At 42.7% G+C, this 25,035-nt stretch overlaps 1 protein-coding gene across 1 annotated transcript in view; it reads right to left on the minus strand.

Moving 5' to 3' along the window:
• Positions 1 to 938: 938 nt before the first annotated feature.
• SLC2A13 (solute carrier family 2 member 13) overlaps positions 939 to 25,035 on the minus strand; it is a 137,372-nt gene continuing 113,275 nt past the window's right edge. The window contains exons 5-10 of the mRNA XM_018552510.1: positions 17,304 to 17,467; positions 14,845 to 14,965; positions 14,153 to 14,278; positions 12,596 to 12,714; positions 11,639 to 11,791; positions 939 to 1,304 (exon numbers count right to left, since the gene is read on the minus strand). Of these exons, the coding sequence (XP_018408012.1) occupies positions 1,078 to 1,304; positions 11,639 to 11,791; positions 12,596 to 12,714; positions 14,153 to 14,278; positions 14,845 to 14,965; positions 17,304 to 17,467 (910 nt within the window). The 3' untranslated portion in view covers positions 939 to 1,077. The remainder of the gene's footprint in view (positions 1,305 to 11,638; positions 11,792 to 12,595; positions 12,715 to 14,152; positions 14,279 to 14,844; positions 14,966 to 17,303; positions 17,468 to 25,035) is intronic.

Here is a 25,035-nt window from a genome sequence, read left to right on the forward strand (position 1 = left end):
TAAGGGATATAAAATTGATATAAAAATGCCTCTCAAAAGAAGAATGAAACAGCTCTGAGGAAAGGAAGTAGTGACAAACCGATAAATCTTTTTCCTAAGTTAAAATACGTTAAAGAGTTGAGATTATTTGTTTTCTACAAGAAATGTTGATCATCATTCCCCTTTAAGGCAGTAATGTTTCCTACAATCTATGGAAGCACTAGAAACAACCCCCAACATACTGTGCCTCTTGGTGTCACTAGTTCCTAATGTGCAATCTGGATTTTGATGACAATTAATTAGTTATTAAATTAGTTTCACAAAGTCTGTCTGATCTGTTTTTCAGAAAAAGGCGTTGACACAGCAACCATAGTAAACAAAAAATATACTGTTGACACAGTAAATGTGATGGTAGCTGTTTGTGTAAAAGATCAACAAAATTATGTTACACTTTGGCACAGAGATTTTTTTTTTCTTAGTATTAAGGGTTTTGCTGCATGATTAACTTTACCTGATTATTTTAAAGGACAACTGATCTGTAATTTGACAAATATTTTTAAAAATATAAATTACATGCGTAAAACAAAATTCTATACAAATGTTTTTGCAAGACATTATTTGTACCTTAGCTGATCACAGCCAGATCAAAATGTGCAATATTTTCTGCCTATACATTTTGATCATGTGCATGTCACAGTAATACCTCCAGCTATGGCGTTAACAAAAGGAAGACTTAAAAGTAAGCCTCTGTAAGGTGATGAGAAATCTTACAATTGTAGCTGTGAGTCCTACAGTCACATTTAAAAAAAATTAAATAATGTGATTAACTTAAATCATGATTTTAAAAATAACGTGTAGGGAACAAATGTATGGGGAAATAGAAACCCATTTTCCAAATATGACCAATCGTATCTTTTTTAGCACATAATTGTTTTGCAGTTAAGTGAAATGTACTCTTTAACCAGTAACAAACAAAACATTGGCAAGGTAATTATGAGCTCTTCAGAGGACCAGACCAGAAGCAGGACTGTGAGGTCACCTATAGCTGTCCTTCTCCAGACGGCTGTTAAATGATTAGTATGCATCTGCCAAGGAAAATTATTCCACATCAGAGGCATCATTGTCAGAGAGATGATAATTACTTCCCTTGACGCGAATATATTCTATATACCTCCCCTCATCAGTATCAGATGCACCACATGTACAAAGTCTATTTTCAAACAGAGATTCAATTTCCTCCAGCTTCTTTCCTTTAGTCTCTGGTAAGCATCCATAAGTGAATAGAAGTCCAAGAGAAGCAAATCCTGCATACAAGAAGAAGGCTCCTGCAATATAAAAAAAACAAAAAACTTAAGTATAATTTGAGTTTACGTAAACTAAAACATGTATTATATGTTTCTGTGATTGTTTTAAAAAGACAGAGAAAGGACCAGAATGGAGGAGATGTGAACGCAAAACATGTAGGGCGGAGAGAAGGAAAGAGAAAGGGAACAGACAATTGACATTAACATACAGTATATGATTGTACTGTATAATATGCAATATCCTTTCATCTTGGAAGCAACAAGGTCACTGCAAATATCTGGAGAGGAGTGATATCACAGTTGGAAAATGTTACCTTTGAAGAATGAATATGTAGAAAAAAAAATGAACATGTTCCAAGAACAGTGAGGTTTATTTACATAATGCTTAAAATGTTTAATGAGGCAATTTTTACCTTGGGAGCCATAAAATGCCTAATACATGTACTCTACATCTGTAATATATGCATCTACTGCACAAAATGAATATGAAGGTGCTCAATCCGAGTGCCCTACTGATGTGAAGAAAATAAGCCGGTATGGATCACTGCACACATGCCTGACAATAAAGGACCCTTGAATGGTCTAAAGCAGCCTGTTTACAAATGTACACCCTAAAGTGAGATGTTTGTTACTGTTCATTATGGGGCAAAAGCTGGGCAAGGTAGTAGGTACCCAAGCCAAAGCTGATAATGTTAAATTCTTTCATTGACATACCAGCAACATTTTCTACAAGAACGGATTTTAATCATATTGCCAAGTCCTAGTCCCATTTACTTTTAATACTTAACATATTCAATATCACCAGCCCTCACCTTGCTAAGCAAATGCTTACCGTAGCCACAGCAAAGACTCTCATTACATTTGTACAATAAGGAGCAAAATGTAGACAAAACGACCTTGTGTGTAGGACACTGCTGTTACATTCCCTGGTAAGCAAGTTTTTTCCAATTATCACCAGTGCAAAATGTAAATTCCCTGGTGATCAGACTATAATGCCCTTTTCTTTCATTCTGTGCTGCCTGGTAGAATGTAGTGCCCCTTCCTTTCAAGCCCTTGTGGATAGCCGTGTTGCTGACAGATGTTTCGGCTTAGCCACATAGTCGGGTATATATTTAATAGAAATGGACGTTTCATTTTACTGTCATAAAAAATTCTCTAAACTTTCTTGCGTGGATAAAACATTCTAAATACATTTGAGAGCACACAGATAAACTTAGTATTTCGAATAAAGCTAAACGTCATTATAGCTATCCACTAAAGCAATTTATTACGGATACAGAATTGTGGAAATACTAAAATATAATTAATGGTTAGTGTTGGTTTTTTTTAATGTCTTTTTTTTAAAGATGCTTTTTATTGGTGTTATCAATTGTTATACAACTTATACACAAACAAAAAAGAAATAAGAAAACAATAAAAATCCAGACAACCGGGTTAACATAACCCAGAGACAATTGTCGCACAGTTGTCATGTAACATACATGGCATGCTTACAAACTCCAGTGCAGAGGATATGGGCTACAGGTAAAATACAGATTCAGTACAAAAGGATTATTAGGCATATTAATTGGCTGCGGTACATTTCAGGGAATGTGAGGGATGTCAGGAGCTCCAGTACAACACAAAGCAGTGAGGTCATTTAAATAAAATATACAGTTGTATTAGAGGAAGAGAGCCAGGGGCCCCAAATGCGTTTAATGTCTTTTTAACCCCACTTTGGTCTGGCTGGTAACACCTTCATGACTGAAGCCTTTTTTTTTTTTTCATTTTTTGCACCCATGTCATATTCCACATTTTAGGCCTGAAAATGACTTTAAACCCCCAAACATTATATATATTCTAAAAGCCAATACACTATAGAATAAAATGGTGGCAGTTGCAAATTTTTATGGTGCACGATATTAGTGCAGCTCCTTATCAAACCCCAAAAGGTAGTGAAAAATGTATTTAAATGCCCCAAAACACAATAAAAATAGAATTTTTGTACTCCCCATAAAATCCTTTTCTCTCCGTTCATTGAAGGACACAGGCAACAGATCGTAGATCCTGAATGGTAGGGTAATATCGCCACCTGCAGGAGAAGGACGCTAGGCACAAAACTAAAGACCAATTACAGCCTAGGGGCGGCCCCTGCCGGTGGCCAAACCCCCACCTGCTGACAAGTCTCCAGTTTTAGTAACAAGCAGTTAGGAGTGTACACCCCATAAAGAGGGCGGGGCCTGTGTCCTTCAATGAACGGAGAGAAAGGGATTTTACGGTGAGTACAAAAATCCTATTTTCTCTCCCGTTCATTGAAGGACGCAGGCAACAGATCGTAGATCCTGAATGGTAGGGACGTCACCAATGAAGGAGAGAGAGAGAGAGGCGAAACGCCCGAAATTCCAACACATTTATCAACAGACGGGACTCTCCAGGCGACCAACGACCCTGCACGGTCAAGGAGCCCAAGACCCCACCCCAGCGGCTGGCGTCCGTGGTGACCACCGTCCAATGCACCGGGAGAAAAGACTTCCGCCGCACCAAGACCGGAGATCGAAGCCACCACCGCAGTGAGGCTCTCGCCACCCGAGAGATCCGAATCTCCCTGTCCAATGACAGGGGGGACTTGTCCCACTGTACCAGGATGTTCCTCTGCAGGGTCCTGGAAGGAGGCCCCCCATCAGACCCAGGACCTGCATGTAAACCCGAATGAGCGACCACTGGCGAGTCCGCAGAAGCTGAACCTTGGAACAGAGCTTCAGGAGCTTGTCCCGGGGAAGAAAGACCCGGGCCGCGACAGTGTCCAGAACCAAACCCAGATACTCCAGGCGTGGTGAAGGCACCAGGCAAGATTTTCGCAGGCTCAGAAGCCACCCAAACTCCTCCAAGGACCGCACCGTGACCCCCAGAGGTGTCACCATGGAAGAATGCGACTCTGCCCGTAGGAGCAGATCGTCCAGGTACCCCACGATCGAAACCCCCCGACAACGCAACAGCGCCAGAATCGGGGCTAGCACCTTGGTGAACACACGTGGGGCCGACGTCAGCGCGAAGGGCAGCGCCACAAACCGAAAGTGGTCCTCCCCCACCGCAAAACGAAGATATCACTGATGAGACTCGCAAATGGGTACATGAAGGTATGCATCCCGGATATCGATGGAGGCCAGCAGATCCCCCTGACGGAGCCATGCCACCACGGACCGGATGGATTCCATCCGGAAACCGACGGACCCGCGCAAAGGTGTTCAAGCGTTTGAGGTCCAGGATGGGCCACACCCCCTCTTTCTTGGGCACAGTAAACAGGTTTGAATAAAACCCTTGGAATCTTTCCGCGGAGGGAACAGGCACAATCACCCCCTGGGACCAAAGGTCCGCCACTGCGCGATGGAGATCCGCCAACCCCGAAGGGGACAGCCGCGTGTTGGACGGGAAGAAACTGTTGCCCGGACTGGACAGAAACTTGGATCTTGTAGCCCGAAGAAACCAGCTCCCGGACCCAAGAGTCGGAGACGTGGGCCAGCCAAAAATCCCGAAGAGCCGAAGGCGGCCCCTTACCCTGGGACCCGGAGCCCGACCTTCATGCGGACTGGGGCTTGGCAGCGGGCTTGGCAGACTTGGGCTGCCACGGACGCTTGGAGGATTGGGAAGAGGAGAATTTGTTAAACTTACCGCCCTTGTCGGAGGGCGGGGCGAACACGCCTCTTGTGAGCGGAGAAGGTAGGCCGAGGCTGCCCATCCTTAATGATCTCATCCAAGGTGGAACCAAACAGATGGTCCCCAGTAAAGGGCAACTCTTGAAGAGCCTTCTTGGAAGCCTGGGCCGCCGACCAGCACTTAAGCCAGAGCAAACGGCGAAGTGTCACCGCTGACACCGACACCCTGGATACCCACAAAGGCGGGGGAGATGTTCTCCTCCGCAAGACCCTGATGTAACATTTTAGCCCACTCAGAGTCTGAGAGACCAAGGCCGAAGCCAAGACCGGACGCATGAGAGCGCCCGAGACAGAGTACAGGGACCGCAAAAGCGCCTCAGCCTTCCTATCGAAGGATCCTTAAAGGACGGAGAATCCTCCACCGGAATAACCGTGGCTTTGTTCAAACGAGAGACCGGCGGGTCCACCAGCGGTGGGGAAGACCACTCAGACACAAAGTCCTCCTTGAAGGGGTAGCGAACGGAGAACCGCTTCGGAACCGCAAAGGACTTGGAAGGCCGTTTCCACTCCTTATAAATGAATTCATCAAAAAAGGAGATGTAAGGAAACACCTTGGCGGAATGCCTGCTCTTATGCGTCCCAAACTGCACGTGGAAGTGCTGGCAACATCCTCAATTCTAAGGGTCTCCCTGACAGCGCGGACCAGCGCTGAAACCGTCACACGTTCCTGGACCAGGAGCGTAGACGCGTAGACGCAGCCTCACTGGTCCTCATCCTCACTGGTCGGATGAGGACCCGGATCAGGATGAGGAGAGTTCCCCCTCCTCATCGGACTCCCCTGACAAGGCTTCCTAGGTGGGCGCTGCGTCAAGGCGCGCTCACAAACCCATCCATGGCAGGAGGAAAAATATACCAGGGACAATGCGGTACCACCCACCCCCCAACTCCGACACAACCGATGGAACGCACGGGTGACTGGCAGAGCAGGCGTACAGGATGCACAAAGAGGGGGTCTAGAGGGGTCCGCAGAGCGCAGCCCACAACCCTCACAAGGCAATGCAGGAGAGTCATCCCTGCGATCCGCAGAAAAAAACACCCCACCGACCGGAGACCACCAGGCAAGGGGTAGAGGGACCCTCAGTAATTCAAGACCCTCAGCATATGTTCCGGCCCAGATGTCTGACCCTGCAAGTCGGAGGAGCTCTGCACGCTGTATCCTCCTCCTATGGAGAAGATATCACTGATGAGACTCGCAAATGGGTACATGAAGGTATGCATCCCGGATATCGATGGAGGCCAGCAGATCCCCCTGACGGAGCCATGCCACCACGGACCGGATGGATTCCATCCGGAAACCGACGGACCCGCGCAAAGGTGTTCAAGCGTTTGAGGTCCAGGATGGGCCACACCCCCTCTTTCTTGGGCACAGTAAACAGGTTTGAATAAAACCCTTGGAATCTTTCCGCGGAGGGAACAGGCACAATCACCCCCTGGGACCAAAGGTCCGCCACTGCGCGATGGAGATCCGCCAACCCCGAAGGGGACAGCCGCGTGTTGGACGGGAAGAAACTGTTGCCCGGACTGGACAGAAACTTGGATCTTGTAGCCCGAAGAAACCAGCTCCCGGACCCAAGAGTCGGAGACGTGGGCCAGCCAAAAATCCCGAAGAGCCGAAGGCGGCCCCTTACCCTGGGACCCGGAGCCCGACCTTCATGCGGACTGGGGCTTGGCAGCGGGCTTGGCAGACTTGGGCTGCCACGGACGCTTGGAGGATTGGGAAGAGGAGAATTTGTTAAACTTACCGCCCTTGTCGGAGGGCGGGGCGAACACGCCTCTTGTGAGCGGAGAAGGTAGGCCGAGGCTGCCCATCCTTAATGATCTCATCCAAGGTGGAACCAAACAGATGGTCCCCAGTAAAGGGCAACTCTTGAAGAGCCTTCTTGGAAGCCTGGGCCGCCGACCAGCACTTAAGCCAGAGCAAACGGCGAAGTGTCACCGCTGACACCGACACCCTGGATACCCACAAAGGCGGGGGAGATGTTCTCCTCCGCAAGACCCTGATGTAACATTTTAGCCCACTCAGAGTCTGAGAGACCAAGGCCGAAGCCAAGACCGGACGCATGAGAGCGCCCGAGACAGAGTACAGGGACCGCAAAAGCGCCTCAGCCTTCCTATCGAAGGATCCTTAAAGGACGGAGAATCCTCCACCGGAATAACCGTGGCTTTGTTCAAACGAGAGACCGGCGGGTCCACCAGCGGTGGGGAAGACCACTCAGACACAAAGTCCTCCTTGAAGGGGTAGCGAACGGAGAACCGCTTCGGAACCGCAAAGGACTTGGAAGGCCGTTTCCACTCCTTATAAATGAATTCATCAAAAAAGGAGATGTAAGGAAACACCTTGGCGGAATGCCTGCTCTTATGCGTCCCAAACTGCACGTGGAAGTGCTGGCAACATCCTCAATTCTAAGGGTCTCCCTGACAGCGCGGACCAGCGCTGAAACCGTCACACGTTCCTGGACCAGGAGCGTAGACGCGTAGACGCAGCCTCACTGGTCCTCATCCTCACTGGTCGGATGAGGACCCGGATCAGGATGAGGAGAGTTCCCCCTCCTCATCGGACTCCCCTGACAAGGCTTCCTAGGTGGGCGCTGCGTCAAGGCGCGCTCACAAACCCATCCATGGCAGGAGGAAAAATATACCAGGGACAATGCGGTACCACCCACCCCCCAACTCCGACACAACCGATGGAACGCACGGGTGACTGGCAGAGCAGGCGTACAGGATGCACAAAGAGGGGGTCTAGAGGGGTCCGCAGAGCGCAGCCCACAACCCTCACAAGGCAATGCAGGAGAGTCATCCCTGCGATCCGCAGAAAAAAACACCCCACCGACCGGAGACCACCAGGCAAGGGGTAGAGGGACCCTCAGTAATTCAAGACCCTCAGCATATGTTCCGGCCCAGATGTCTGATTGTCACCCAGGGGAGACTACAAGGATCTACAGTCATCCAGCCTGTCGCCCTGGGGACACTTGCTAGAAGAAAATCTAATCAAACGGAAGAAAGGAAAATAATTCTTCAGAGACAAAATTTTAGCTCCTTACTCCTGATGCTAGGCAAAAAACTGGAGACTTGTCAGCAGGTGGGGGGTTTGGCCACCGGCAGGGGCCGCCCCTAGGCTGTAATTGGTCTTTAGTTTTGTGCCTAGCGTCCTTCTCCTGCAGGTGGCTATATTACCCTACCATTCAGGATCTATGATCTGTTGCCTGTGTCCTTCAATGAACGGGAGAGAAATACCTATTTTGTAAAAATACAATATAAAAGATGAGGTTACAATAAGTAAATAGATACCCAACATGCCCAGGTTAAAAATTGTGTGCCTCAATGAAACGGCGGCAAACTTTAGTACCCCAAAAAGTCCATAAACTACGCTTTAAAAGACCCCACAGGTCATACATTTAGAGATACCCGAAAATACTGGCCCTAGAATTATTGCTCTCACTCCGGCGTGTGCGGCGATACCCAACATGTGTCGCGCGTTTGTCGTTTTCATACATGGGTTCACCCAACGCGTGTTTACGCGGCGACGCGCGTGCTCACAGGGGCGGGGGACTTTAAAAAATGTGTTACATTATTTTTAGATTTTAAAAACGGTTATTTATTTTTATTTTTTTACTTTACTTTGATTTCTATCACATAGGGGGGCTTACAAGCCCCCCATGTGATAGCAGATGGTGGTGACAGGCACTCTTTAAAGGTGATGCCGGGGGTCCAAAAGACCACCAGTGTCACCTTTACACTGCAAATAAGCTATTGAAGTGCAGATCGCACTTCAATAGCTTATAGCTGGGCTTTAGGAGCCCAGAACTGACAGCCCAGGGACCGGAAGTGATGCAATCTCCCGGTCCCATAGAACGGGGACGGGATCGACGAATGGAGGTTTGTCCATCTCTTCCCCAGCTCCCGGCAGACACCAGAGAAGCCAGTCCCGGGCCCGTAGGAGGGGCAACAGAGTCCGGGAAGCACGGCGGGGGTGTCGGGCCACACACCCCATCACCGGGCCATACAAGCGATCCGGCGACAGCTGAATCACCAGAAATCGCTTCTATTGTAAAGCCAACAGTCGGCTTTACAAGTTTAAACAGAGTCCTGGCGGCTTTCTGTTTAAGCAGCCCCGATGCTAGCGACGTACACTGTACATCGTTAGTCATAAAGGGGTTAAATAGAAATATACCATAGAGAAGATTCCAAATGGTGAATAAAGTATTTTGTAATGCGACGATGGATGCTGTGATCCTGTTTATTTATTATGCATGTATGTTTATATACATGCATAATAAATATCTTTATATGCATGCATAATAAATATGTTCAGGTCTCACTATAGCTGAATATTTTTACCTAATACAGAAAAGCCTCCAATACAAAGCTGAAAAAATACAAAAGTGGCAGCCGTCAAAAACACTGACTAGTTGTACAACAGAGACCTGCGTAGTTATGGGAATGTCTGCAAATCTTCAGTAATTACTGTAAATATTATTGTGATCAAACACAGATGTTCATCTTTGCTCACCTTATTTATTGCAGAGATGGGCTGAATGCATTTTAACCACTTCAGAAATCCACATTAGTGATGGAAAACAATGGCACAAGAAGGAAATAGTTTAAGTGCCTTGTTATGCCTGTTCTTAAAGGGAATTAGTAACTCTGAGACAGCACTTATTATTTTGCACCATAAATTTTAGTCATCTAGCACAAATTATATTATTCTGTTGCACAGAAACGGTCACTAGGTCAGGAACAGGTCAAGGAGCAGATATCTGCAGCTACATGGTCAACAGCAGAATTTTCTACCCATGATCTATCTACCGTATATACTCGAGTATAAGCCGTCCCGAATATAAGCCGAGGTACCTAATTTTACCACAAAAAACTGGGAAAAAGTATTGACCCGAATATAAGCCGAGGGTGACTATCTATCATAGCTTTACATTCTGTTGAATGTATTCACTTCTGTAATTAAATCAACCCAGTCAAATCAGCAAAGATGGTAACATTACAAACAGAAGAAAATCTCTACGACAAAGCCCATAAGTGGGTAAAACCTTGGGCGGGACATCAGTGATGTGGTACAAGCTTAAAAAAAAAAAACTACTCAACAGAATCCAGTGTGTGGCCAGCTTTTATTCCGTTTGAATGGGCTCATATTGGAGGGAGGATATACACCTAGCTGCAAGCACCCAACTCATTCCTTCCCTGAGCTATGGAGGAGCGGTGCTTCTTTTGTGTGTTCTCCAAGGATAGTGACATTGCTATATTAATGCAGGGTTCACAGTGATTATGAGCTAATGTCAATCCCTATCAATGCCTTGCCTTTGAAGCTTAAGAATTTACACTAGCAGCATTTTAACTAAATATTTTAACAACTACATTACTGGACTTGTGGTGCTTTTATTACATACACATAAGAAATGCTTTAAAAAGACAACTATGGGGTTAAGGCTTTTCCCCATAGTTCTCCTTAGGGTAACGGGAGGACGCAAACTAGCGTTCTCCCCTCACCCTAAGCTCAATTATGTCTGGATCCGCCCAGCTGCGTGAGTGACAGCTGGCTCTGCCTACAAAACATTTGCCACACCACTTTAGTTCACTCATCTACTTTTTTTTGTATGCATGGCTTCCACCAAGGAGCAGCAAGGCTTTGTTTGACTAGGTGTCAAATGTGATATACTGTATGGATTATATATTATAGGTATATTATTGTTATTTTCAAATAGCTAAAGTCTGTCTGCCCAGAAAAAAAAAATTATATTCACATTTATTTCAGGAAAATGCATCCAATGTCAAAGTAAGTTTCTTTATGGGCCTTGCTCAACCTAACCAAAACATCCGAGTATCTATGGCAATGACTTCTATACTAAACATAAACATCAATCGGAATGAACAATCTCCCTTGCACCAAATGTTTTTCTCTCTACCTTTGTTTCATATTATAATGCAGATGTAGCGGCCGGTGCAGACAGTATTGTGACCGGCGGCTGTTATGAACTATGCCAGTAAGGAGAGTTTCCCTTGATTGTTATTGTGACGCTCCTGCAGGCTTCTGTGTATTAAGTGTTCAGGACTGAGCTTTTGTGAGTACATAAAATTTGCTTTTCAACTGTGGTTTAATACATAATCTACACTCCGTGATGGCGCTCCGTGTTTTATGCTTTTTCATAATATAGTATAAGCATTAGCTTGAATGGTTAGGAGATAAATATTTGTTATAATGAGAAGAAAAAAAAAACATTTAGAAAGGTAAATTTGAAACAATATGTTCACCCCCTTTGACTTCTTTTTAGTTTAGAGTCACTACAAGTAATTACAAAGGTATTGCTGAATCAATAGGCCCACAGCAGAAATTAAAAATTGCTCTGGTCCATAAAGGGTATGCAGGTGCGAGAGCGGAGGTGGTTCCAAATGTGCATATGACATTTTTGTGTTTGCCTTCAAAACTGAGCATGACTGTAAAATAGACCTAATCCTGCCAAATTAGAAGGCATGTCAAAGTTTTTAATCACTGTTCTATTTTCCTCCATGCATTACCTGGTCTTACATCAGCTGAGAGCGTCTTAGTAACAAGGAAATGCAAGAGAGATGGATGAATTGCTCAAACAAAAACAAAAAAAAAACACACAAGGAACACTTTATTGGCTTGAAGAGAATGGTTTGGGATGTCCTTACCATAATATGTAAGATACTCCGCTGTATGTAAAAATGTGAGTGAAATCGCCACATTAAATAGCCAGTTTACTCCAGAAGAACACGCATTTCCTGTGCTTCTTGCCCACAGGGGGTATATTTCAGAGTTGACAGTCCATGGCATCGGTCCCATTCCTATGAAACATTCAAACATTCAGTGTCAAACATACATCGACAAAAGACCAAATGCATACAAACTGAGTTTTTAGTAAAGAAATCGTTTTACTGGCCAGTTCATACTAAGTTAATGGACAATCCATAAGCAAGAGTTACCATTAGTGAAATACTAGGTGCACCGCAATGAACATTTCAAAACCGAAACAAAACCGCTCTCCATCCTGACTCGCTGTCACAGGAGGCTGAGCGAGCGGTGCGGGGAGCTCAATCTCCTCTGACAGCTTACTCCTCCACCGCACTGCAGACCCAGCCTCCGGTGACAGGTGTCTCCTCCCCTACACTGCCACAGTGCCCAGTAAAAATTCTGTTTGATTTTAACATTGCATTTTGGAATTCACTGTTAGAAAAACTTTTCATCCTGCTCCTTAGTTTTTTCATCACTTTGGTCGAAATCGATTGTGGATTTAACCCCATTAACTATTAGTAAATCGAATACACGTAATAAAAAGATTTTTTTTTCAAACCAATTTCCACTGGTGTATAGCCAGCTTTAGAAACCCTGCAAATGCTTAACGACAGATCCTGGTAGAAGAAGGGTGGAAAGGCAGAGGTAAGAGCAGCAGCTTCTGCAGATTGTTTTCAATTTCCTCCTAGAGGGTCACTTCAAAAACATTATCTTGTTCTATCCCCTGAAATTTACCACCAGAACAGACATTCAAACTTGGACTCTTAGAAAATGCCCAAAAAGGACCTTGTTTGAACGAGTCATATGATAATGGACAATCTTTTTCAGTAGGTTTAATTGTTATAATAATAACTTACCAGGTGCAAAAAAGACTAAATACAGAATTAATCCAATGAGCACAGTCCAGGAATATGATGTTGGACAGTAATTATAAGCCCAAAATGAACCAGATTTGGATCTGGATTCATTTGTACATCTGAAAGAAAAGAAATTCATCATGTCACAAATAGTTTTCATGGTTTATTAACAGCCATGCATTTTAGGTGTAATCCATAAATCTTTTTTTTTTTATATTCTGTTTATCGAACTCAGAAAATTCATATAACATACCAATGTTGCTTCTGATAAATAATTTACAGTTCTTGCACAATGTCTTTATTAACAAAAGTACAAAAAAATATATAAAGTAGTTTAAAAAAACGCATTAGGTTTTTTTTTACAAACCGAGCATAAGCGAGAAATCAGGGACACTAAATATTGGCAGCCATTCCCTAGCTTACACAAACGTATACTGACCAAAGTGCGTCACTCTGAGATGTGGGTAAATGTAGATTTATACTATGGATTCTAGATTTTCTGGCATTTAAGAGGGCAATTTATATTATTATAAATTGCCTTTTCATAGGAAAGAACTTGGTTAGTCAATAATAACCATTGGGCCACTGTGGAAGGGGACGGTGATCATTTTGCGTCCATCAACCCTCAAAAAGTTGATAGCATTAAGTGGCCACAATGTGTTATCCAGCATGCCAAATATGCAAGTCTCAGGAGTACACAGAATAGAGAGCTTCAGCATGGAGAGGAGAAATCAAAGATCAATGGGCAGCACCAAATTAGGTGTACAAAACCCACTTGTGGATGACTACATCTTAAACAATTTGCAGTACTTAACCCATCTTATGTAGGCAGGTGGTAGACAAGTAGGCCTGGTGGAAAATATACAACTGAGTGAGGTTTTTTTTTTTTATTGCCAGTGAAAAAAATATAGGGGGGAACATACTTGGTATAAGGGATTGCCATTTTGCTTTAACCAATAGAGGTGACTTCTCCAATGTGGTATGAAGGAGGTATGATTAAAGAACAAAATCCAGAAATCTTTAAAGTGATATTGAAGTCAAAAGGATTTTAAACTTTTTCAAATGCTGATGAAATCACTCACAGTGAATGCTGCTCCTTAATGGTTAAAAAAGTTAGTTTCCTGCAGCAAGCTTGTCTCCAGTGCCCTGGCCCTGATATCCTGTTTTATAGTGACTCCTTTCTCAAGCAGAGTGCTATGAAGTAATCCTTGTGTGTACTAGTAAGCTGTGTGCGTCTCCACAAACATACAGACAGCAAAAAACTCCCCTCCCTAGACAGGAAGTTCAGGGAATCTGAGCTGAGAGGAGACTTGGAAGCAGCTGTTCAGAAACATGATGGTTGTAAGTACTTGGGCAAAAATGGAGAGCAAGGCTTTGCTGAGCAATGTAGATTTGTTTGATCTGGGTTCATTATTGAAAAAAAAGCTGGTTTTATCTTTTAAATGGCTATAAATTTGATATGGTTTTGTTTTGGCTAGAGTTCTTCTATGAACAAAAGACGATCTAAATGTAAATCAATACATTCATAATGTTAGTTTAACAAATAAAATATATTACCTGCCCCATGCAGAATGTTCTGTACTTTTTGGGTCAACTGGGATACATGATGAATCGAAAACATGTGATCCATTAATCTTGTAGCAAAATCCACAGTTGGGGTCCAGCATACATCCATTACAAAAGCTGTAAAAATAAGAAGTTATATTGTTGAATGACTTTTTGTTTTTGTTGGCTATTACAGCACAACTGAGGCCTTTAACATTTGGGGAAATACATTACCAGTACTGGCTTACTGTTGTTGTTAGAACATGGACAGGTGTGGAATTAAAATGAGGCCAGTGGATTAAAACTGTCAAATCTGAAACTTGGGAGCCCCCAAATAAGTCGTTGTGCTGTGGAAGTGGTGGGGGGGTGCGAATAAATTCAGGAGCATACCAGCATACAGGTAATTATTAGAGAATGTGTGCTTCCTTTGGACAACAGTGGAGGCTGGGTTTAATTCCAATTAGATAATTGGAATGGTGGAACATTCACATTATAGTGACAGCTTCTTACCTTACCCATAAACACACTAATTCCCACTTGTCTATTTTTTGATTTGATGAATAAAAAATATAAAAAAACCCTTTAAATATTAGTTCCTAAAACATTTCTTTATTTATAGCTTTCTATACTAAGGAACTGTAAAACAGTAGAGGTATGATAGCAATACAGAAGTAAAACAACTGGTACATACACTGAACACTCACCTATATTTTGTGCAACTAGAGTTTTGACTTTGGGGGTCTGTTGGGGTGAAGGTAACTGGTGGTGAGACTTGAGCAGATAACAGAAAGCCCAGAGCAAGGACAATAAGGGCCATTGTTGTACCTAAAAACATTTACAGTTAGTATAGCAATAATTATTTCACAGTCAACATCAGCAAACATTTAAATATAATTTTAATACTACAGCTGTGCATGAGCTTAGTATTGGTCACTAAATGTTTGCAGACTGTTGTTATAATTAGGTATAAGTGACTAAATATAGCTCACAGCACCCAATAAACACACCCAGACCAGCCATTTGGGCAAATGTCACATACTGATGTACAGTGCTTTGTGCATGTATTTACAACCCACACCAAGATTTTTCTTATAGATCTAACAACTTGGAATTAAAATGTATTTCATTGAAATTGTATGCTACTGATTTACACAAAATAGTATATATGTTGAAGTGGAAGAAAAATGTTTTGTTGCAAATGGCTAATTTGTTAAATGAAGCCAGCATTTGTGCAATCAAAGGGTCAAATGGTTTAAACATAATTGCACCTGTTTCTGGAAGGCTCCAGTAATTATCCAAACAAACAGCACCATCAAGACCAAGGAGTTATGAAATCAACTCTCGGGGCAAACTTGTGGAGAAGCACCAATCAGCTTTGGGTTCTAAAACAAGATCTCAAACTTTGACCTTACCCTGGAACAATATTTAAACTAGAGCCATAAGGCCAGTGATAAAGTGTATCTAAACCCAAAAGCTTTTTTTTTTTTGGCGTAGGGAATAATTAAAACTCGAGTCAAGTTTTTTTCCCCCCCACCTATGTTCCATTGGGAAGAATTACTATCAACGCCTGATCTACAGATACATTAGGTAGGGGCAGGAAATCCCCTTACCATTTAGCAAATCGCAACAGTTTTCCTATGTATTTACGATCCCTATACCTGTATCCCTGAGCAGCCAACTGCAACAGATTTTCAAATGTCTGAGAAAGATTTATTACTGAAGTAGAGACTGATTTTTAAGCTAAACTTAAGCACAATAAAGAAGTAGTCATGTTTCATTCTGTTGCAGGGAATTTATGACTCCATCAGCTATGAAGCTGTAAACGTCTGTCACACAATCTGTGTCACTGCTTCTGTTTTCCAGTGCCTTGCTGTGCGACAAAATTGATAAATGTTCCCCTATGAATGCAACAAAATTGATTGTCCCCCTATGTATGTAGGAAAGCCAACACTGCTCTTTGCCCTGAGACAAACAAGTTCAGGACGGTAGTGGTATTTCAGTCTAAAAGACTGAGGCGGAAGTTCACCTATTCGCAGAATAACCAAAAGGTACAATGCAGTGGTTTAAACCAATGAAAGTGAATGTCATAGACTGGCCCAGCCAAAGCCCAGACCTCAGATCAACTAAGAATCTGTGGTAGGAACAAAGGCTTGCAGCTATAACTGCAGCCAAAGCTGGTGCTACCAAGTTCTGACTGGGGGGTGGAAGAGGACCTGAGATTGACCTATGTCTTTGTTTAACCACTTGAAGTCCGGGGTGTTAAATCCCCTTCCCATCCAGGCCATTTTTCCTTATTCAGCGCTGTGGTACTTTGACTGACATTTATTCCGTCATGCAACGCTGTACTGAAATTCATTTTATACCGTTTTTGGGGGACACATAGAGCTTTCTTTTGGTGGTATTTTTTTAAACTATATTAAGGAAAATTTACAGAAAATTTGAAAAAACAAAACACTGTTTCCCCTATATTAAATTCTAAAACATTGATTATTACCCAATTTTTTGGTAAAATATTGCACACGCGCGCGAAACCTCAAAAATCTACATTACCCAAAATTGGCCATAGGCGACGCTTTAAAAGCTTTTACCGCATCTGCCCGTGCATTTTTTTTCCTGCGCAAGCAGGTAAAAAAAAAAAGCCGTTGATGCAAGTCTGCCGTCCGTCCATTTTTTCTTAACGGGCGGATGGCAGAAGATTAAAGATGATCTCCAAAAATAGCAAAGCACACAAAAACAGTACACCACTCTACATACCGCACTACACTAACCACATCAGTGCTCAGCTTAAATCCCTCTGCCTAGGGTCAAAGTAGTAATAAATGAGGGAACATTTGCACAGAAATTCAAAATTGTTTTATTAATCATCAATCTTGCATAAAAGTAACAGCATTTCAGCCTACACGCTCGTAGTCCGTTTTGCAGTAGTTATGCAAACATCATAGGAAATTACCAGGAACATCATGCAAAAATAAAAGTATGGGATTTATTTTTGCAGAGGGCTGTGGCTACCACTTCAACTTTTTATACATAAAGGGCTATATGCTTTCAAAAAATAAACTAAAAATATACTTTAGCTATACAGAAAAGAGTTTTTCATATACAAGACTGAGAGATGAATATTTTCTTTAAAACATTGTTCACAAATGCCAAAATAGCCACATACCTGTAAGACTTCCAAGTGTAAGTTTTCTGCGACCAACTTTCTCTACAAGCCAAACACCAACAAGTGTAAAACTGAAGTTTGTAAATGCTGTGATAGCTGAAAGCCAAATAGCAAGTCTGTCGTTATCCACACCTGACATCTGCAGAATTGTTGCACTGTAGTACCTACAATACATAAAAAGTTAGCAAAACTTAGTACGGCAGTAAAATGCAGCACACCACAGCATGGCATCTACTTCTGGTGCCATGGAAGTACACCTCTGGGAAGGTCGTATCTGCCATGTGCATTACAGCATACATTCACTGTGCAGGTAAACTGCGACTGTTATGCACAAACCAATGCATTACACAGATGTGTACTACCGGTATGTAGCAACGGCTAGGCTGCACCTGTGAAGAAGTAGCTTGACACATACACCTTTTGGGGTGGGAAAAGCAAAAAAGTACATGGGCTAGAGATATAATAATAACAAAGCGAAGATGTAGAAATTATTAGGTCCGTATTAACATTTGGAAAAGGGAATCCTCCGATTATTAACTGGCTAGTGTCTCTAAATACCATCAGATGGAATTGCACAAAATTGTATAACAAGTAAAGGCACTCATGCACAATATGTGTGCCAACAGAGTCTCTACACAGAATCATAACAGCAGATGGCAGCTTCCAGGCTGTTTGCTTACTAGATGATACCTCCTTACTGTTCACATTGAACATTTTCAGCAACAACACTCGCTACATCTGATCAGTGAGCAAATATTAGCATTATACTTTTCTGAAAAATGACGACTGGTTTCATAGCACTGTAAAGCTGTGGCGTACAATCCAACTTCTATCATACTGGTGTCTAGAATGAAATGCACTTCTGTGAAGGCCACAACCATACCCCACCCACGTTTCTAAGATGAAAAAGAGGGACACCTTCTAGATCAATGTACTTAGGCGACAGACACACCCCTGTCCCCCCCATTGATGCAGACCATTAAGAATCTTGAAGCCAAAAGTAACTGGTTAAACCCAGAATTGTTTTTCCATCACTTTTCCTTTATTCTGGATCTTTGAAAGCGTAATCAGGATAATTAAAGTGACACCAAACTAAGGAATTAAATTAAGAAAAATAAATTAAAACAAAGTACCTTAACTTTTAACAAAAATGTATTTGTGTCTCACTCGATTGTAGAACCTCAATTCATCTCTGAATTCATGCTGAAACTGTTCTTCCTTCTGGAGGGTGGCTACTTTTGTACCCCATTGTCCCTGTGGGTGTTGTAAAGTAGTCACCACTCCAAGCTCCCTCCCGTGATGGACTACAAAACCAATACAACTAAACTAACTGAGATTGTTCACCTTACATCTTGTGATGGACTCCAATCTCATGTTTGGTTTACTAAGTTGTATTGATATTGTAGTCTATCACAGGAGCGAGCTCGGAGTAGTGTCTACCTTACAACACCCACAAGGATCATGGGGAACAAAAGTAGCCATCCTCCAGAAGGAAGGGCAGTGTCGGTACAAATTCAGAGATGATTTGAGGATCTGCACCTGAGTGATGGACAAATAAGCCACATTTTTGTTAATAGTTAAAGGTACTTGAATACATTTTTAAGATTTAACTCCCGAGTTTAGTATCACTTTAAGAGATATGACAAAGGATTTAGTGTAGACTAACACTTTTGGTAGTTATAGAGTACATTTCCACATTGGACCAAAAAAAAGGGACAACTGAGGAGGAAAGGGGAACAGAGGGATTTGGTTTCAAATGAGGGACAGTTGGACGGTATGGTCTAAACTACTATTCTGAACAGAACTAAATAATACAATAAATAATGTGGGTGTCATGAATAAATTGCAGAGACAAAAAGGCAACTGCACTACCAGATTCTCCCCTTCCATTTTCAACCATGCACTAGAGACGTGACTGCTGAAAGGTAACTGGTTTCTGTGTGATCCAGTAACACCTTCTTTTATTTTGTTCCATTATTACAATGAGAAGAATAAACATTTCAGCATTATGTACAGACTAACCAAATGTCTAATGTATGTCTGTTCTACATACAGAAGTAGCCAGCATCAGTTCTTGTTTCGTATACTAATGTGCATTATTGTACAGCTTGACAGCAACCAAGCAGTGTTCTGCAATAGATTTCCTGTCAGCTGTTTGAAACCTTAAATCTAAAGACTGGCACAGATATGCAGAGCCTAAAAATAATCCATAGAATGTTAGCATTAGCAAATTGTTTTTAATGGTTACCTCCATCAACAGTGACAAATTACTAACTACAAATGCATATTAGAAAGTCTGGAGAGTATACAATCAAGTCGTAATTTAAACTTTGCAAAAAAATAAAAGTCAGTCAACAGTGCCCATATACAAGGGGTGAAGGATGCCTGAGCGTTGAGCAGTCAAAACTCTTTTCCAATAAAATCTTGTAAACATCTTAGTCAAAGAAAACAAAATCTAAATATAACAAAACAGCACTCATTTAGTAAGGTACATTGTGAGCTCACGTCAGCTGTCTTCTCTCACCTCCAGTACTGGCAGCCTCAGTATGTGGAGGCGTGTGACAGAAACAGCTATATCTAAGCTAATGGGCTTAAGGATGAAGCACAAATGGGTGACAAACATTCAAAAGCCATGGAAATGGGCAATAGCTTTATAGAAGGCTTAAAAAGCCCTTCACAGATCTAATGCACAGGAAACAGAATACATCAGCAGTGCTTTACTATTAGGCCATCACTCTAATTTTTATTGAACTTATCTGAAAATACAATAAAAGGAGTGGATACTCCAATCGGACTGCTTTCCACATAAACCTCTACTCCAACGCACTGAAAATCACAGCTGTGCTATTTTTTCCTTAACACAGCACCCCACAACACATGGCAGTGGTGCTCTACAAAGCAGCTGCATTGGTTTAGGCCTCATTTACAGGGATGTGCAGAGCCATACAGAGTGCACATTTGTTCAGAGACCTGCACTTGGGAGGGACAGGTGCTGCATGTAGCTGCCTGTACACTTATATGACAGAAAGCAGCTGCAAGTGGCTACACGCTACCTGAACTGGCATATCCGTACAGGTAAAGATGCACACCCTTGGACATGAACAGGAACTATCTGGAGGCTCCTGCAGCAACCTGCAAGAGATGGTGTACACACCATTATATGTAACTAATGTGTTTGCTGCTGTATCCAATAAAAATAAAATTACTAAATTTTAGGTTTTAAATATGTCATCTAGGGCCTCGGTTCTCAACTGGAGGGTTGTGACCCAAAAGTGGGTCGTGTTCAATGGGTCCCCGCGTGCCTTCCACTTTTCTAGGTGAGAGGCTCCTCAGCCTCCCCCTAGCGCAAGACTGTCAGTTCTCATGCCAAGCAGCCATTCAAAATATGCTGCCCAGTGCTGAGTGTCAGCTTGAGGTGGGGTGGGCTGGAGGTATGGCTGTGAGGGAGCTCCATCCATACATGCATTGCTTACAGCTCCCTCACATGTCCTGTAGAGGTGCCTGGACCAGAGTGATGTAACATACAGCTTCCTTGCACACCCTGTAGAGGTGCCAGAATAAGTGGATGCACATATGGATGGAGCTCCATCACAGCAGCCCACACTGCATTGCAACTTGGGTTACGACTTAATGACCAAGGACAAATGTGGGTCTTGAGATTACACAGGTTGAGAACCACTGATCTAGAGCACATTCTCTATCTTCTTAAATATATATTCTACAACTCACTGATCATATGAAACGTACCATGAGTTGCACATATAACTTTTAGTGGTAACAAGTTTGATAAACATTGTTCGTTAGTAACCCTGGGTGTATGAGATCCGTACCTCATTTTAGCTATACCACTGGATCTGCCTACACAGTTTATTGTCATATGCAGAAAGAACAAGTACGGAAAAAAAATTAAAAGTACAAAAAAAGTCTACTTGCATGCATTCTCTGTTTTGCACAAAAGTAGGCAACACATAAATAGACAATCTATACAATAAAAAGCAGAAGCACACGAACACATCTTATATATGAATCAAAATAAGTAAAATCTAAATAACTGCCCATTCAAAAGTCTTATAACTGTAGGATAGCCTTTGACATTGCATTTTTTTTTTGTTAGTGACTGGTTTAGAGCTGCAGCTAACGATTATTTTCAAAATCGATTAGTTAGCCGATTATTAAGTTCGATTAATCGGTTAATCGGATAAAAAATAAAATACATTTTAAAAAATGGCTCCAGTGATGGGACTTCTAGTTTGTATTGAGATTGCAGTCCATCACGGATTACTTTACCTCCTTACAAAACAAAAACAACATATGTTACTGTAAATGTCTATGTAAAATACAGGACTCTAAAGAAAGTTGCATACGATAAAACGGCATTGAACAGTTATGTCAGACAAGAGCATACAAATGTCATGTTCTGTTTTTTAATTAGCACAATGTAAAGACATAATTATGGATGATACTTCCTGATGTGTAACAAAATCAAGATAATTACATTTCACAGGGCTGTGGGAGCAAGAGAGCAAAAGGACACGTTTCATTTGTTGAGTAAGGCAAGGTTTTAGGGAACAAAAGCTGATTGTAGCAATTATGTGTGTAAGTTTATGCACAATTACCACTTATTTGCTGTATTTACAGACTAAAAAAAAATGAAAAGATAAATGTAGCATTGGCTTAAAGTAGAATTAAAGTTGTTTTTTTTGCATATATCTACCACTAGTAAGCAGTAGATGTATACCCTAACAACAAAAAAAAGAAGTTGCCAAATACCAACTAACTTACCTGTGTCAGTGGCGCTCGCTCCGGCTGCAGAAGTCCTGACTCCCAAACGCTGTGAAGGATGAAGTGTAGGTGGGCACATGCACAGTCAAGATCCCCTGAGGGGAGAGAGGAAGAGCGACACAAACTCAGTGGATGTAGCCGGGAGCGCGCACATGCGCTGGATCAGAAAACGGGCACCAACGCTGGAGGGACTGTGGAAAATGAATGCAAGGAAGCAGCTGTTCGGATCAAGAGGCATCACATAAGGGAAGTCCTTACAGCAGCATTGGGGGCGGGGAATCTGCCTTCAATGTTACTTTAAGTTAGTGAGTAGTAATATTCCCTTAGGCAGAAATCACACTTCCACTAAAAGGGCCTTTCTGGTCTTGCATAAGACATGTTTCCATCCCTCTTAGACCAGTATTTCTAGTTTTGAAAGACCTTGCAGAGGTTCAAATACAACCCCACTCTATCCAATTTCATGTTTCTTGATGCTTGTCGTCTGTTATCTCGTGAGTCTGTCTGTCCCAGATACTCAGAGCTATCTGATTTGAGGTCAGTGAAAACCCAATGCAAAAAAGGGGAGGCTGTCTTTTTACAGCTACCTTGAATTATTACTAGGTGATGGTAAAACTTACCTCAGACATGGAATAATAAGGTCATAAAGCCTGCTCCACTTTCTTTAGATCCCAGTTTCAAAAGACAGCTTACACTTTTAAATCTTTCAACCTTCTAGATGTCCTCGGCCATTAAAAAGTCAGTTTAACATGAAGATCTGATCCCACCTTTTATAGATCTGTTGGGAGGGGGAAACTGATGGAATTTGTGGAGACGTGGAAAACTCAAATTTCAAAACACATTGTCACCTTACTCCACCTCGATTCTTTGCGTCCCAGCTTTATATGTCTCAGCAGCGTTGAACAATCCTTGTTAGCAGTGCAGTGGAGTTCTAGGTTTGCTGGATTCAGGTGTTATTATTCCTGCTCCTTTGGCAGATCATTTTCAATGTTTTTACTCAAATTTGTTTACGAATTCCAAAACCAAACAGAAGACTTTGTCCGATTCTAGATTTGAAAGCACTCAATGCATTTGTAAATATTCAAATTCCGGATGGAATCCATTCGGTTGGTTGTCGCCTTTCAAACAAGGAGATTGTTTTGGTTTCCACAAACAAAGGATGTGTATCTGCACATTTCTGTATTTCCAGCTCATCAGCGTTTCCCTCGTTTTGCAATACGTGACCTTCATTATCAATTTGCCTCATCCATTGGGGTTGCCTTTGGCTCCGAGATTTATTTATTTTTTTTAACAGAGATCTTGCTCCGGTTGGGGATTTTTGCGTCACAAGGGCCTTTCCGATTATCGGATACTTAGACAACCTTTTACTTCAAAAACAAACAGTCTCTTCCTACTTTGGAGTTCAATGTATAGATGCTGCTGGATACCCTTCAAGCAAGCATGTTCCTTCCTTAGAACAAAATATTGACGTTGTGGGATCAAGTTCCATTCAATCACATTGCCGTTCCTCTCTGAGAACTTGCATGAGAATACTGGGATTGATGGCGTCAACCTTCGAAGTGGTACCTTTTGCTCAGTTCTATTCCAAGACTTTACAGAGGAACACCCTTACAGCGTGGGACATGTTTCCTCTATCACTGGACAAAATGTTGACATTCAGTGCCCCAGCCAGGATGTTTCTGTTGTGGAGGTTGACATCCCCTGCACTGACAATGGGAAAGTAATATCTTCCCATAACTTGGAAGATTGTCACGACGGACACCAGTCTTGTGGGATGGGACTGTCTCTTGGATCATATGTCTGTGCAGGATTGTTGGTCTCCAGAGGAATCTATGTGCTGGACTTGAGGGTGATTCATCTGGTGGTGTTTGACTGGACCCGCCCTCTGTGTGTCCAATTAGGATTCAGTCAGACAATGCTACGGCGATGGCATACATCACCAGGGAGGCACCAGGAGTGTGTTGTCAGCGATGCAAGTAGATTCAATCTTGGATTGGGAGGAACTTCAGCGGTGCACATCCCAGGAGTAGAAAACTGGGAGGTGGACTTTCTAAGCACACATCTGGATCCAGGCAAATGACCTCTCCACCCAGAGGTGTTTCACCAATTTATCACCGATGAGGAACGCCAGATGTGGATCTTCTGGCTTCTCGTCACAACAAGAAGGTGGACTGATTTCTGTCCACAGCGAGGGATCCATTGGCAGATGTGGTGGATGCCTTAGTAGATCCATGAAATCAGTACATTAATGTATGTCTTTCCTCCACTGACGCTATTGCCTCATCTGCTTCGCAGGATAGAACACAAATGAATTTCAGTCATTTCCATTCTTTCCTCCAAATTGGCCTCGTAGAGTTATGCTAATTAGGTTAATCTGTTGGCAGAAGACCCCAGCAGTGAGGAAAGTTCCCCCAAACCTCCCCCCACCCGCCACTGCATTGGCTCTGCTCCCGCAGCTCTCTCCTCCCAGCTGGGAGCCCTCCAATCCCCGCTGCTCTCCCCCCACTTGTATTGGCAGGGATTGGAGGAGACACAGAGCGGATCCACCTACCAGCGCCCAGCGGGGAGGAGAGTGCAGTGACATGGCCAAGTCAGGAGTGGGGCAGTGCAAGAAGAAGATCTGTGGGATGATCAGCACATATGTTGAATATTTGCTGATCGTTCCCTGTAATATTCAATCACAGTGATCAGTACTGATCACTACGATGTTTGTAAAGAACTGAAGACATCGTATTCAGGTACTGTGTCCACGATTATGAATGAACAGGAAGTGCTCTACATCACTTCCTTTTCATTCATGATTTTGGATATAGTATCTGTTCACTATCTCCTCAATTTAGGAACAGGAAGCCTCTGTACTGAGTGCTTCCTGTTTGAGTGCTGGGGTGCAGAAAAAAAGAGATTGAGGACTCTGTGCCCTCTCTGTGACATCCCAAAAGCCTCTAACAGTAAA

Source organism: Nanorana parkeri, unplaced genomic scaffold, assembly GCF_000935625.1.
Source record: "Nanorana parkeri isolate BGI_ZX_2015 unplaced genomic scaffold, ASM93562v1 scaffold90, whole genome shotgun sequence".
In the NCBI taxonomy this organism is placed as follows: domain Eukaryota; kingdom Metazoa; phylum Chordata; class Amphibia; order Anura; family Dicroglossidae; genus Nanorana; species Nanorana parkeri.